Raw genomic sequence first — 16,927 nt, 5'->3', positions numbered from 1 at the left:
CCAGAGGCTTAGACGATTGTGCGGAGATCTGTGGTGCAAATTTCTCTACATCTGCCATCGGGTGGAGAAATGTAGGGTCCCCCCGAGTATGTCAGGCGTGCACTACACGCAGGAAGCGGCTACAAGGGTAGCGGAATACGTGTGGAGTGAACATGTTTTTTTTTTTTATTTTTAGGTTAAAGAGTTCCCTCCCCAGGCCCGAAAAGACGCCTCCTGAGACGTGACAAGGTAGCGGTAGGCAAAATGCAACAGGGAACGACAATATTAATGTGGTAATAGTAAACTGCAGCAGTGTCTATAGAACCAGAACTGCTCCCATTAATAAACGGTCACAATGCCCACATAGTAATAGGGACAGAAAGTTGGCTGAAACCAGATGTAAACAGTAATGAAATCCTAAACTCAGATTGGAATGTATACCGCAGAGACAGGCTGGACAGTGAAGGGGGGGCGTGTTTATAGTGATAAGAAGTGCACTAGTATCAAAGGAAATTGACGGAGATCCGAAATGTGAAATAATTTGGATGAAGGTCACGGTTAAAGCAGGCTCAAACATGGTAATTGGATGTCTCTATAGGCCCCCTGGCTCAGCAGCTGTTGTGGCAGAGCACCTGAAGGAAACTTTGGAAAATATTTTGAGTAGATTTCCCAACCATGTTATAGTTCTGCGTGGAGATTTTAATTTACCAGATATGGACTGGGAGACAAACATTTATAACAGGTGGCAGGGACAAAGAACCCAGTGAAATTTTTTAAAGTTAATTATCTGCAAACTATCTTGAGCAATTAAACAGAGAACCGACTCATGGCGATAACAGATCTTCTAGCGACAAAAAGACCCGAACTATTTGAAACAGTTAATGCAGAACAGGGAATCAGCGATCACAAAGCGGTTACTGCATCGGTGATTTCAGCCGTAAATAGAAATATTAAAAAGGGAGGAAGATTTTTCTGTTTAGCAAAAGTGACAAAAAGCAGATTTCAGAGTACTTGACGGCTCAACAAAAAAGTTTTATCTCGAGTACAGATAGTGTTGTGGATCAGTGAACAAAGTTCAAAACCATCGTACAATATGCATTAGATGAGTATGTGCCAAGCAAAGATCATAAGAGATGGAAAAGAGCCACCGTTGTACAACAACCGAGTTAGAAAACTGCTACGGAAGCAAAGGGAACTTCACAGGCGTTCAATGAATTAGAAAGTAAAGTTCTATGTACTGACTTGGCAGAAAATCCAACGAAATTTTGGACTTATGTCAAAGCGGTAGGTGGATCAAAACAAAATGTCCAGACACACTGTTACCAAAATGGTACTGAAATAGAGGATGACAGACTAAAGGCCGAAATACTAAATGTGTTTTTCCAAAGCTGTTTCACAGAGGAAGACTGCACTGTAGTTCCTTCTCTAGATTGTCGTACAGATGACAAAATGGTAGATATCGAAATAGGTGGCAGAGAGATAGAAAAACAATTAAAATCGCTCAAAAGAGGAAAGGCCTCTGGACCTGATTGGATACCAGTTCGATGTTACACAGAGCACGCGAAGGAACTTGCCCCCCTTCTTGCAGCGGTACTGTAGGTCTCTAGTGGCGCCTAGCGTTTCGAAAGACTGGAAAAGGGCACAGGTCATCCCCGTTTTCAAGAAGTGACGTCGAACATATGTGCGTAAGTAATAGGTCTATATCTCTAACGTCGATCAGTTGTAGAATTTTGGAACATGTATTATGTTCGAGTATAATGACTTTTCTGGATACTAGAAATCTACTCTGTAGGAATCAGCATGGGTTTCGAAAAAGACGATCGTGTGAAACCCAGCTCGCGCTATTCATCCACGAGACTCAGATAGCTATACACACGGGTTCCCAGGTAGATGCCATGTTTCTTGACTTCCGCAAGGCGTTTGATACAGTTCCCCACAGTCGTTTAACGAACAAAGTAAGAGCATATGGACTATCAGACCAATTGTGTGATTGGGTTGGAGAGTTCCTAGATAATATAATGCAACATGTCATTCTCAATGGAGAGAAGTCTTCCGAAGTAAGAGTGATTTCAGGTGTGCTGTAGGGGAGTGTCGTAGAACCGTTGGTATTCACAATATATATATAAATGACCTTGTGGATAACACCGGAAGTTCACTGACGCTATTTGCAGATGATGTTGTTGTATATTGAGAGGTTGTAACAATGAAAAATTGTACTGAAATGCAGGAGGATCTGCAATGAATTGATGCATGGTGCAGGGAATGGCGAACTGAATCTCAATGTAGACAAGAGTAATGTGCTGCGAATACATAGAAAGATCCTTTATCATTTAGCTACAATATAGCAGGTCAGCAACTGGAAGCAGTTAATTCCATAAATTATCTGGGAGTACGCATTAGGAGTGATTTAAAATGGAATGATCATATAAAGTTGATCGTTGGTAAAGCAGGTGCCAGACAGATTCATTGGAAGAATCCTAAGGAAATGCAGTCCGAAAACAAAAGAAGTAGGTTACAGTACGCTTGTTTGCCCACTGCTTGAATACTGCTAGCAGTGTGGGATCCGTACCAGATAAGGTTGATAGAAGAGATAGAGAAGATCGAACGGAGAGCAGCGCTCTTCGTTAAGGATCATTTAGTAATCGGGAAAACGTTACGGAGATGATAGATAAACTCCAGTGGAAGACTCTGCAAGACAGACACTCACACAGTAGCTCGGTACGAACTTTTGTTGAAGTTTCGAGAACATACCTTCACCAACGAGTCAAGCAATATATTGCTCCCTCCTACGTATATCTCGCGGAGAGACCATGAGGATAAAACCAAAGAGATCAGAGCCCATATGCAGGCATACCGACAATCTTTCTTTCCACGAACAATACGAGACTGGAATAGAAGGGAGAACCGACATATGTACTCAAGCTGCCCTCCGCCACACACTGTCAGGTGGCTTGCGGAGTATGGATGTAGATGTATTTTTATGTCGTTTGACTTATTACTGCATTTTGTTCAAGTTGTAATTAATATTTTGTTCCCTATATTTTATAATTCCAACCTTCACAATTTTAAAAAGTATTCCAGCCAACAATGCCAAAATAGTCTTTTTTCGTAAATTCACAAATGCTGTAAAGGTAGGTTTGCTTTTTTCAATGTTATGTCCTGAGGTAAGGCATAGGGTCAGTATTGGCTTGTGTGTTTCTAAATTCCGTTAGAACGTTAAATAACCTTCCTTGAGATCACTTTCTAGCAATAAACATACATGTGACTAAAATATGTGTACACACACACACACACACACACACACACACACACACACACACACACAGAGAGAGAGAGAAAGAGAGAGAGAGAGAGAGAGAGAGAGAGAGAGAGAGAGAGCCATCATATCAGACAGAAATACTGCATGCCATCATTCTGACCAAGCAACAAGACAGCGAAACATAGGTCAACTTACCTATAATCCAAATAGTAACATTTCAGTTGTGCCATATATCTCTCAAATGAGGGTATATCTTTCATAGCAATGCTCCACTGAGCACCAATCTCCAGAATGTCTCCTGGAAGATTAAAAAAATTACAGCAATATGGAAATTTAAAAAATGAAGCGAATAAACACAAAATCTGACACTTGAGCGATTACTCCATCCGTAACACTAACAGAGTCAAACATTCCATTTTAAGGACTTTTTTCCATCTACATGTACAGCAACATTTGATTATCAAGTCATTTATCTACATGTTTCGTGGAAATTATTTTAAGGACAGTCGATTTAAAATTGTTTAAATGTAATACATACTTAGTAAGCACTGAGATACAACAGAGTGAAGTATCTAACAGTGTAAAAAAGTCAGATATAGAACTTTCTGCAAACAATGACTTTCTGAAGGAAGTACACTAGTGGTGACTGCTCCTGCAAGGAACTTTTATTGGAAGACATGGAGGAGTTGCACTTCTGAATGGAAGCGAGACAAAAACTTCGACACTGTGAAATAGATTTGAAAGTGTGTGCCACCTTGTGATAGATAGCTAATAACAATGTAAGCCATGAACACGGAGATAACATGTTGCAACAAAGTTCTTTAGAGAGTCATACACACACGCATTATTGCTGCAAAAGTCCTACAAACACACATTATTGCTGCGAAAGTCCTACACACACACACACACACACACACACACACACACGCGCGCGCGCATTATTACTGTGAACTGACGCCACAGGATTTCACCTTCCACAACATCAGCATCGCTTGAGTGTAAGACCAGTGTCTGAATAAAATATTTTTCAACTGTAAACCCCAGTGACTTTTTGATCAGGTTATTTGGAAAGGTTTTATTCCCATACAACTACTGTTTGCCTGAAGCCAAGTACTTCTTGACCTGATATAACAGCACTTTACAGAATGTTCCTGTTTACTTATTGCATGACAGATTAATTTATTTGAAAGAAAGTACAGAAAAAAGTTCTTTAACACAAGCTTTCCTTTTTCATAAAATCCACGAAGCAGTCAAGTTAAATTAAGGTTGATGTGCACTTGCTTTCAGTTTAATGTGATATTACATTAGGGGAATTAATGGTCATTTCAATTGTAAAGGAAAGATATTGCACTATTTTTCTTAATATTTCCATACTTTACTTATGGCTTTGTAATTTCCTGTGTCTCACTGTTTTCCCACTTTGTGTGCAGTACTTCAAAGTTATTTCTTCATTTGTTTTATTTTTTATTCTTATCATTTGAAAGTTTACTCAAGGTTCATACGTACAGTACCAAGTGTCTTCTAAAGTACTGAGCATCGAGAGTCACAAACCAAAATTCACAACTGACAGCAAAATTGTTCCGCCATTATGCAAATCATAAAAGTTGTAATCATTGTGCATATCCAATCATAGCATATGCTATCATGATTAATGAGTTTCATACTAAGACTGGTTCAACTGGATAACCAAACATTTTATTTGAAATGCAGACTGAAGGAAAATTGTAAAAGGAAGATTAGTATTTAATATTTTGTTCAATTAGATGAGAAATTGAGCACAAGTTCAGAAATAGTACTGTCTGAAAGCAAACTGGTCATGTTTTTGAAGAATCTGGTATTCACTGTAACTCATTTAGGCAAACTATGGAAAACATAAATCTGGATGGCTGGATAGAGATTCAAAACCTGCTTCTCTTTAATGTTAAGTCCATCATCACAAATCCAGCAACGCCTTACTCAGTGGGAAAACTGAACCAAGAACTGTGTGAACATTACAATATACACCAAATGGCGCACATCGCCAAAATTAGCATTATCAGATAATCCAAAAGAGTCTACTGAGCTACAGGTGTGACGTCCATTTAGCTTCCTGTATTTGTAGATAATATTCATTTTAGAAACAAGATTATGTACAGAAATCAAATACTCACTTGCAAGTAACAGCTCTTGCTGTGAAGCAGTCGAGTTGGAAGTTGGCAAGAACATTAAATGTGTAAGGCCAACCTGAAAGGAAGATATATAATAAGAATTATACGGCTGTTGTTAATCTATACAGTATGTGTACAACAGATAGTATTTCACTCAATATCGGTTTCTTCCCAAGTGGTCTGAATATTAATCAGTCCCATTAAACACAAGCATTATACGAAACAACATTCATTGTGATGTTCTTTCTTAAACATGAAAAACAACTTCCGATTTTAATATATGTATTAATTTTTGTTACATATGTTAAACATATAACAGGAGGATAAATCATCACTTTGCCATAGTAAGTCCCCATCAATATGATGGTAACTGCAATGTTAACAGCAGCAGGATCATCTCACACCTGCACTCTCCCCCTAAAGAAGAGGAAGAAGGCACACAACATGCACCTGGATTTTAGGAATGTTATGTGGTCGTCAGTGTAACACTAATGAAACATAGTAAGATTGAATGAGACGACTTCTTAAAGTATACTGTTTGTGATGTGTGCTGAATACATTGCTTCCAGTTCAAATATAAATTAAGAAATTCTGAAGCAGTAAATAATATGAAACAACCCATCAGCTTTGATGAGTGACACTCTCAAAGAATTAACTACTTGTCAACACTACACAACCACTATGGTGATACTGACTTCATATAGTGATCTGTGTATTTCAACTTTCTAAGTATTGAGACCTCCTCGAGAGTGCAGCGATCTCGGTCAGGGACATTCTTACATTAGTCATCATCACCACCACCATCACCACCACCATCACCACCACCACCACCATCACCATCACCATCTGAGACTGATTATGCCTTTCAGCGTTCAGTCTGGAGCATAGCCCCCCTTATAAAATTCCTCCATGATCCCCTATTCAGTGCTAACATTGGTGCCTCTTCTGATGTTAAACCTATTACTTCAAAATCATTCTTAACCGAATCCAGGTACCTTCTCCTTGGTCTGCCCCGACTCCTCCTACCCTCTACTGCTGAACCCATGAGTCTCTTGGGTAGCCTTACTTCTCCCATGCGTGTAACATGACCCCACCATCTAAGCCTGTTCACCCTGACTGCTACATCTATAAGAGTTCATTCCCAGTTTTTCTTTGATTTCCTCATTGTGGACATCCTCCTGCCATTGTTCCCATATACTAGTACCTGCAATCATCCTAGCTACTTTCATATCCGTAACCTCAACCTTGTTGATAAGGTAACCTGAATCCACCCAGCTTTCGCTCCCATACAACAAAGTTGGTTGAAAGATTGAACGGTGCACAGATAACTTAGTCTTGGTACTGACTTCCTCCTTGCTCGTAGTTGAGTGCTCACTGCATTAGCTTTGCTACACCTCACTTCCAGTTCTTTCACTATGTTGCCATCCTGTGAGAATATGCATCCTAAGTACTTGAAACCGTCCACCTGTTCTAACTTTGTTCCTCCTATTTGGCACTCAATCCATTTATATTTCTTTCCCACTGACATTACTTTCGTTTTGGAGATGCTAATCTTCATACCATAGTCCTTACATTTCTGATCTAGCTCTGAAATATTACTTTGCAAACTTTCAATCGAATCTGCCATCACAATTAAGTCATCCGCATATGCAAGACTGCTTATTTTGTGTTCACATATCTTAATCTCACCCAGCCAGTCTATTGTTTTCAACAAATGATCCATAAATAATATGAACAACAGTGGAGACAGGTTGCAGCCTTGTCTTACCCCTGAAACTACTCTGAACCATGAACTCAATTTACCGTCAACTAACTGCTGCCTGACTATCCATGTAAAGACCTTTAATTGCTTGCAAAAGTTTGCCTCCTATTCCATAATCTCGTAGAACAGACAGTAACTTCCTCCTAGGAACCCGGTCATATGCCTTTTCTAGATCTATAAAGCATAGATACAATTCCCTGTTCCACTCATAACACTTCTCCATTATTTGCCGTAAACTAAAGATCTGGTCCTGACAACCTCTAAGAGGCCTAAACCCACACTGATTTTCATCAAATTGGTCCACAACTAATACTCGCACTTTCCTTTCAACAATACCTGAGAAGATTTTACCCACAACGCTGATTAAAGAGATACCTCTGTAGTTGTTACAATCTTTTCTGTTTCCATGTTTAAAGATTGGTGCGATAACTGCTTTCATCCAGTCTGATGGAACCTGTCCCGGCTCCCAGGCCATTTCAATTATCCTGTGTAGCCATTTAAGACCCGACTTTCCACTGTATTTGATGAGTTCTTACTTAATTTCATCCACCCCAGCTGCTTTATTGCACTGCAATCTACTGACCATTTTCTCCACTTCCTCAAATGTGATCCTATTTCCATCATCATTCCTATCCCATTCTACCTCGAAATCTGAAATTTACTGATCGCATTTTCATCTACATTGAGCAACTCTTCAAAATATTCCCTCCATCTGCCCAAGGCGTCCACAGGATTCACCAGCAGTTTTCCTGACCTGTCCAAAATACTTGTCATTTCCTTCTTACCTCCCTTTCGAAGACTGCTAATTACACTCCAGAATGGTTTTCCAGCAGCTTGACCCATAGTCTCCAACCTCTTTCCAAAGTCTTCCCACGATTTCTTCTTGGATGCTGCAATTATCTGTTTGGCTTTGTTTCTTTCTTCAACATAACTTTCTCTGTCTACCTGGGTACTGGTATGTAGCCATTTTTGATACGCCTTCTTTTTCCTTTTACAGGCTGCCTTGACTGTATCATTCCACCAAGCTGTTTGCTTCATCCTACTTTTACACACTGCTGTTCCAAGACATTCTTTAGCCACTTCTAGTACTGTGTCCCTGTACCTTGTCCATTCCTTTTCCAATGACTGTAACTGACTACATTCAACTAACTGGTACCTTTCTGAGATCGCTGTTATGTACTTGTGCCTGATTTCCTTATCCTGAAGTTTCTCCACTCTTATCCTCCTACATGTGGACCTGACCTCCTGCACTTTCGGCCTCACAATCCCAATTTCACTGCAGATTAAATAATGATCAGTGTCATCAAAGAATCCCCTGAATACACGTGTGTCCCTCACAGCCTTCCTGAATTCCTGATCTGTTATTATATAGTCCATGACAGATCTGGTTCCCCTGCCTTCCCAAGTATACCGGTGAATGTTCTTATGTTTAAAAAAGGAGTTTGTGATTACTAAGCCCATACTGGCACAGAAATCCAAGAGTTGTTTCCGGTTCCTGTTGAACTCCATATCCTCTCCAAATTTACCCATTACCTTTTCATACCCTTCTGTTCGATTTCCAATCCTGGCGTTAAAATCACCCATGAGCAGAACACTGTCCTTGTCCTTTACTCTAACAACTACATCACTAAGTGCCTCATAAAAACTATCCATCTTATCTTGATCTGTCCCTTCACAATGCGAATATACTGACACAATCCTAATTTTCTTGCGAGACACTGTCAAATCTATCCACATCAGTCGTTCGTTTACATACCTTATTGCAACTACGCTGGGTTCCATTTCTTTCCTGATGTAAAGCCCTACACCCCATTGTGCTATTCCTGCTTTGACTCCTGACAGGTAGACCTTGTATTCTCCCACTTCCTCTTCTTTCTCACCCCTTACCCGAATGTCACTAACAGCTAAAACGTCCAGCCCCATCTTACTTGCAGCCTCTGCCAGCTCTACCTTCTTCCCAGAGTAGCCCCCATTGATATTAATAGCTCCCCATCTCATTACCATTTGTTTGCCAAGTCATATCTTAGGAGTCCCTGGTTTGTCAGTTAGAGGTGGGACTCCGTCACCTCCAAAGGTCCGAGGCATTTTGCTCTGATTGTTGCCAGCATCATATTTAAAGTACCAGGGAAGCAGGTTGCTAGCATTACTTGCCCCGAGTCCCATTGGGTTTTACCCCTAACGGCTGAGGGACTAACCGGTGGATTTGGTAGTCTTTGCCATATGAGCACAAAGGTGACCACGACTCAGAATATGTCCGAGATGCCCAGCCTTATTCCAAAGTAATTGGTATCCCGACTGTCGGGACCACTTACTTGGCCACTCATACGTTGCCCGTGGTTCATGAACTAGGACATGACTACAGGAACCCACACCATGAACCATTGAATCTATATTCAATGTCTACAAATTTCTCTTTCCCAGAAATGCTTTTTTGCCATTGACAGTCAACATTTTATATCCTTTCTACTTCAACTATCATGTTATTTTGCTGCCCAAATAGCAGAACTCATCTAGGCCCCTACTACTTTCAGTGCCTTGTCTCCTAATTTAATTCCCTCAGCATCACCTGATTTGACTACATTCCATTATCCTCATTTTGATTTTGTCGATGTCATTTTATATCCTCCTTTCAAGACAATGTCGATTCCATTCAACTGCTCTTGCAAGTTTTTTGCTGTCTCTAACAGAATTAAAATGTCAACAGCAAACATTAAAGTTTTTATTTCTTCTCCCTTGACTTTAATTCCTACTCCAAATTTTTCTTTTGTTTTCTTTACTGCTTGCTCAATATACAGACTGAATAACATCGGGGATAGGCTACAGCCCTGTCTTGCTCCCTTTTCAACCTGCTTCCCTCTCATGGCCGCCCGACTCTTAACCGCCATCTGGTTTCTGTACAAATTGTAAATAGCCTTTTGCTCCCTGTAGTGTACCCCTGCTACCCTCAGAACTTCAAACAGAGTATTCTAGTCAACATTGTCCAAAGCTTTCTCTAAGTCTACAAATGTTATAAATGTAGTTTGTCCCACCTCTAACTTCTATGAGAAGTTTTGAAGAGTCAGTATTACCTCATGTGTTCCTATATTTCTCAGGAATCTCAAGTGGTCTTCCCTAAGGTCAGCTTCCACCAGTTTTTCCATTCTGTAAAGAACTCCTGTTAGATTTTGCAACCATGACTTCTTGAACTGATAATTCAATTTCACACCTGCCAGCAACTGCTTTCTTTGGAACTGTAAGTACTACGTTTTTCTTGAAGTCTGACGGTATTTTGCCTGTTTCATACATCTTGCATACGACATGGAAGAGTTTTGTCACGGCTGTCTCTCCCAAGGCTATCAGTAATTCTGACAGAATATCTTCTTCTCCTGGGGCCTTGTTTCAGCTTATATCTTTCAGAGCTCCAGCAAATTACTCTCTCATTATCAAACCTTCCATCTCATCTACTTCTCTTTCTATAATATTGTTCTCAAGCACATCTCCCCTGTACAGACACTCTATATACTCCTTTCACTTTCTTTTTCTTTGCTTAGACTAGTTTACCATCTGAGCTCTCGATATTCCAGCAGGTGGTTCTCTTTTCTCCAAAAGTGTCTAATTTTCCTGCAGGAGGTATCTATCTTTCCCCTAGTGATTTATGCTTCTAAATCCTTAGATTTGTCCTCTAGTCATTCCTGCTTACCCATTTAGATTTTTGTATTCTGTTTCTCCTTTCATCAATCAAATCCAAGAATTCCTAGCAGACCATGTCTTTTTACCTATTTGATTCTCTGCTGCCTTCATTATTTCATATCTTAAAGCTACCTTTTCATTTTCTACAGTATTCCTTTCCCCTATCCTAGTCAACCATTGCCTACGCTTCCTCTGAAGCTCTCAGCAACCTCTGGTTTTTCAAATTATCCATGTCCCATCTCCTTAAGTTCCTACCTTTTCCCACCTTCTTCAGTTTTAAGCAACAGTTAATAACAAATAAATTGTGATCAGAGTCCGCGTCTGCCCCTGGAAATGTCTTACAATTTAAAACCTGGTTTCTAAATTTCTGCCTTACCATTATATAATCAACCTGAAACCTTCTGATGTCTCCAGGTCTCAGCCAAGTATAAAACCTATTACAATACTTAAACTACTGGTGAACCAAAATTTCAAATGCTCTGTAATACAATTATAGCAATTCCAGCTCCCTTACCAGCAACGTTGAGGAATTAGAATCTACCAGGACTATTGTTGAAACATCAAATGAAAGCTAATGGAGATTGGGAGTGTTCCTGGGCAAAGGGCACCGAGTAGGTTTGACACTATTTTTACACGAAACCAGGTTATTCGACTTTTGCTACTGCATGCAGTATCGCCATCGAGAGAGATGATGGTGCAGTGGACAGCTCTCCAGGAACATTTCCTCTCCTAAAATTCCCACCATCAATTTCATGTCATGTGAAGGGATCATTTTTCTCCTACAGTAACATTCTTTCTGATTGGCAAGATCCTATGCCTGCAAACAATTTGGACACGTATTTGGACGATCACTGCTTTCAAAATGAAAGGTAAGGTAGAGTAGGGTAGGGTACATAAGTAATTTCAGTGAAGGGTATTTTAATAAACAGTGACAAAAGATAATTTTCTTTTCCTAACACATTAGTGTACTTGGCATGGCAACAGTATAGACTTTTAAAATTTAGTAATTGAAACATACCTTCTTAATGTACTTTTCATGTTCCTTGACTGTTCAAGTGCATATTAAGATAATATAGCATGCTATAGTGTAACTCCGAAGTTGTTTTCAGTTAAAATTATTGTTCTATGCTGAATATCTAATAAAATATTGGATTGCATATATTCTTACACATTTTACTCGTTTTCATGACATAAATATGAACATATTTTGCATGTTGATATCACACAAAATTCTGAGCTCCAATTATTTGAGATGGAACACAAGTTCAGACTGAACACTGGTGTGGATGGGAATCAGTTGTTTCCAAAAGAACCATACTGTACTACAGTAGAGTTGGTGAGAGACTATCCCTGACATTTGCAATGGGCTTGGCATGGCTACCTCGACCAAGCACATAAAACAATTTTGTGCATGTCTACGGTAATGCTTCAGTGTTATTAAAGTTCTACATACTGTTTCCATCTGCAGCCATTTACAGTTCACAGCTGAAAGCTGTCAGCACTGCCAGGTGTCCAGGATCATATCTCATTGACTGGACTAAAAGTCTTAATTCAGAAAATCTAAATATGGCTGGCCAGATATAGATTTGAACCCCAATTCTTGGAAATGGGAGCAAGATGTCAGTGCAGCAGCTTTTTATTTATTTGGCATTTGCAAGGACCTTCCACAGGGAAACTCATCACACTGGATTTCTACTTATTTTCCTATTGTCTTGAATCTTACACGAGTTAATAATTCTAGTGAGCTTCAATGTTTCTTTTTTGAGAGAGACTGGCTCTACTGAGTCTTTACAACTGATTCTTGGAAAATGTGAAGCTAATTTTACTTTGTTTCAGCTCTTGCTTACTGTCACATGACCTTATTTAATAACATACTGAACAACTTGATGGTGTTACTTCAGGCAATCCTCTATCCCCTTTTTACACCTAGCTGTCAATTTATTTCTCCAATAATGTATAAAGACACAGAGGGAAGTGTGGGTTCTGCTTTAGGGGTGGGGGTGGGAGGGGGGGTAGGGGGGGGGGAGGCAGCTGAGGAGTAGGGGAAATTGTTTTGAAATACACGGATGCAACTTTTGTAGTGTTCCCCACATCAAGGGAAATTATCCATAATGTTTAAGCCACAGGAATATTTAATCTCCATAGAAATTTAAGCATAATCTTATTTTCAATATCTGGACATGTAAAAAGAGTATGTTACCATTGAGCATTCAGTTAAAATAAGCTCATAGGCAATGAGACTTATCAGCAAGCATCAAATTGGCACCATCCATATCAGACCACATGCCAGACATACACGGCAATACTACTTGTGCCATCTCTGAAGACATTTTGTGCAAGGGCTGTTAGAATGACTTGTTAGAATGGAAAAGCAAAGGTACTTGACTGACTAAGCTTTCCGTTGTTGCCCAGCCAGCCTGACTTCTTTGACAGGTAGCTCTGACTCTAGTTCACCATCTGCACTTGTATATGAAAGAAAATGTGACAAACAACACACTAACAAAATTCAGCACAGATTGTTAACAATCTGTCTGTATTCACAGCAATGAATGCTTGATTTAGTAATCTAAGATTAATATTAAAATACTTTTATTTATTAAGTCTTAGAGCTTTCATAAAACTTCAAAATGATGATATTGACACTATTAACTACTGTTTAAATTGTTTAACAAGCAAATGGTTTTGGCCACATACCATTATTGTGAGCCTATTGCACAGATATCCAAAACACAGAAAAATTTAGGAGAAAATGTTTGGGAATTGTAGTAGAAATACAAATTATACTTTTAGTTTGCATTCACTAAGAGCTAAATACATTATATACATCAAAGAAGAACAACATCAAACTATAAAATTTATAAATTACAGTTAACAATGAAGTAGATGCATACAGTGCCAATTATAAACCACCATCCAAGGAATGTACAAAATAGAACAGAAGAGAACCACAAACAACTATCTGCATAAAACATCGCTAATCTGTAAATTTATTGTGATGAAAAAAGTATCATAAATGAGAAATAACATTTAAGATTTTATACCACACCATGTCACAATTAGCCATCTCTCATAGCCAGCAGAGGGGGGGGGGGGGGGGACAGTTCTGGTGGAATATTATTACAGTAGCACACCTTTCATACATATACTATGCTACTCAGCCAAAGTAGTTTGTGGGTGGGTACGGCTTGGGACTGACATGTATATAGCTACATCAACACGAATGTTGAGGAATAATTGACTGGAGTGAAACCTGTCACAGTGGCAGCAATGCTTGGCCATATTAATAAATGACTCTCTCTTCCTTAACACTAATTGAACAATTTTGTGGTAAAAATTTGCTTGCAACACTTACAATTACGTATAACAACAGTTAAACCTAAATGTGTTTTCGCACAAAACATTCTCATGCTATAGGCGACAATCTGAAAAATTCCTTGCCGAGAGGCAAACTGCCCAAATGTAATATACCGCTTCCCTCACCATTTGCCACGAAAGCACACAATGACAGCTAAATAAGAATCATGAAGAACATTTCTGGGCATACGCAGTCACTAAAAAGTATAATCTTGTTCGAAAGAAATTGTATCTTCTAATTAAAAGCCAGCATATTCTCTGTTAATTCAAAAAACAAAACTTTCCTGTCAAGCGAACTTATTGCCTTAATATATTGGGAGATATCATGCGATAGTGGCCGTCCCCATGAAATCTTGGTCGTGGGAATGATACGAAACAAATGGGATGAGTACAGATTTGCTGGGTTTATTGAACTGACTACGAACAACAAGAGACTAAAATTCCGATTCAAAATATAAAATGATAAACTGATGATCAAAGGGCACAGAAACATGTCGAGAACTAAGGTGTGGGTGTCAGGTTTACCAGGTGTCACATAATTTATCTCCTTCGGTGCACAATCTTACCAAAAGCAAAGTAGATATTACTTAAGAAGTACTGCGTGAATGTTTTACAAAAGAATATTACTACCTTTAATTTCGTTAAAAGTTCTCCACATTTGTTCAGGTTCGGTGGTTTCTTGTTCCATTCTGTTTTCAGTTGCTGGTACAATGACACCACTTCTTTCATTGCCGCCATGACGCTTACCTTATTATGATGTTTGGCAAAAGATCTGTGCTCCCTTAACAAAGATACAGCTGTGAGCGCGCATAGCATTGAGTATACCACATACTGTGAGTATAATCTGTGCTCATTGACAGACTTCCAATTCAGTTAAAGTTCAGAGCAAGTTGGAATGCTTCACGAAACTTCAGACGGTTTTTTAGACTATCACGTAATTCATACCCTTAAAAATCTAGAAATAAGCTACCGAGTGTTTAAAAAACATTTTGAGTGCACGTTACACTTGGTTTTTGACAAAGTGAAACATGCAAATTCTAGATAAGAGCAACAATTGCTCTCATTCTTTCCGTGGCATTTATTCCTTGACCTGATCTATAGAAGAGCTTAGAAACAGCTGGAATGGAAAAATAATAAAATTATTCTCATTTTTATCTTATTGTACATGAATAACTGTTCTTAAATGTCCAATACAGTACTTTTTCGTTATGAATAATGGGGCTACCGTTTACTCCCAAAGAAGCGTGAAATTCAGTAATTTAAAAGAGTCATAAAATTGGAATTAATTTGGTGAAGTAGAAGGAAGCTAATGAACTATTTACTTAGTGTAGTTATAACAATATACTAGTATTGAACCGCGGGCGACGTCACGGAGTTTGAATCGTGAAACACGTGAAGACAGACGCCGACTAATTGCGAAAGCTCACATACTTACCAACTTCCAGCAGTAAGCGAGAAATATACTACAACCACCAACGTATCGTCCCCATTGAAGACGTGATGACAGCTCGCTCAGAGGCATTTCAGCAGTCATTCTTCCTGCGAAATGGGGAAAAAGTGGTACAATGGGATGTAGGCCTATCTTTTACTGTGTACTTCACACTGGTTTGCGCATTACGGATGTAGACATAGACCACAAGGCAATAAAGAAAGGAACAAATTGTATTTCAATATGTGGAGTAAATTATGTCTTTGGAAATGAAAGTATGTAGTTAAAGAACAAGGGTGCCAACAGAAACACTTGAGAGAATGCTACAGTGGAATGTGTTAGTAGTTAGTTCTCCACACAAGTACAACTTACGCCGATGGAAAACTCCTGTGCAAGCAAAAAATTAGTCGGGAAATTCAAGGACTTTTGCAGCAGAGTCCTAGATGCCACATGTGTATAGAAACCATAATTATATGATATGTCAAATGATTTCATCAGACATGGGATACTCAGAGATCACCAACCGCAAAGAGTCATCAGCATCAAAATCGTCACCTTCAGTAGAACTATCAAAGCAAGCATAAGTGTTACCAATAACAGAACTGTTCAGTTACCAGAAATGGAACCACTACATGCAGCATCACTGTCACCAACAGCAGTAATTTCACAGGCACACCAGCATCACTCTCATCACCAGTGCTAGAACTAGAAGATGATGAGGCCCCCACCTGCCCGCATTGTAGGCAAGTGCACTTCCTCCGGCAATGCCCTAACCTTCAATCCCCTCCCTCCTGCAATACCTGCAATCTCCCCCATCCCACCTACTCCCAAAAGTGTAAAGCCCGACCACCTCCGACCACTCCTGAACTCACCGTCCCTGTCCGTCCTCTGGACGCCCCCACCCCTCCCGGCAATTCCCTTCGCCCGCCCCCTACCGCTAAGGACATCATCAGATTCCTCACCATCGTCCTTCAGAATGTTCATCCCTTTCAGCGCCCTCACACCCTCCAACAGATATCCCTCGCCGCCCGTTCCGTTTTCCAACTCAAAATGTACGCCACCTACTCCAACAACCAGGCCCATTTCACCTTCTCCCGTCTTGACACCCTTGTCTAAATCCCTATCATGGAGCGACAGCACTGTATCCTTTTCAACAATATCCGCTCCCTTCCCGCCAACAAGAACCTCTTCCTGCACACCCTTGCCACCCACCACGTGGATGCCTTCCTCCTCAATGAAACCTTCCTCCAACGCCACCACACCGTCCACACTTCGCCCTATCTCCTCCACCACTCCGATAATCCCCTCCCAATTGCACGTGGCGGAGT

The 16,927-nt window shown here is 39.8% G+C and overlaps 1 protein-coding gene across 2 annotated transcripts in view; it reads right to left on the bottom strand.

The window, feature by feature from the left end:
- Positions 1–14,954, bottom strand: part of LOC126106711 (26S proteasome non-ATPase regulatory subunit 8) — a 57,952-nt gene extending 42,998 nt beyond the window's left edge. For both annotated transcript variants that reach the window (XM_049913091.1, XM_049913092.1), the window contains exons 1-3: positions 14,801–14,954; positions 5,389–5,461; positions 3,434–3,536 (exon numbers count right to left, since the gene is read on the bottom strand). In XM_049913091.1, the coding sequence (XP_049769048.1) occupies positions 3,434–3,536; positions 5,389–5,461; positions 14,801–14,908 (284 nt within the window). In that variant the 5' untranslated portion in view covers positions 14,909–14,954. The remainder of the gene's footprint in view (positions 1–3,433; positions 3,537–5,388; positions 5,462–14,800) is intronic.
- Positions 14,955–16,927: the final 1,973 nt, after the last annotated feature.

This window comes from Schistocerca cancellata, chromosome 10 (assembly GCF_023864275.1).
Source record: "Schistocerca cancellata isolate TAMUIC-IGC-003103 chromosome 10, iqSchCanc2.1, whole genome shotgun sequence".
Classification (NCBI taxonomy): domain Eukaryota; kingdom Metazoa; phylum Arthropoda; class Insecta; order Orthoptera; family Acrididae; genus Schistocerca; species Schistocerca cancellata.
Note: the sequence above shows the minus strand (reverse complement) of the source record. Positions and strands in the feature narration are given on the sequence as shown.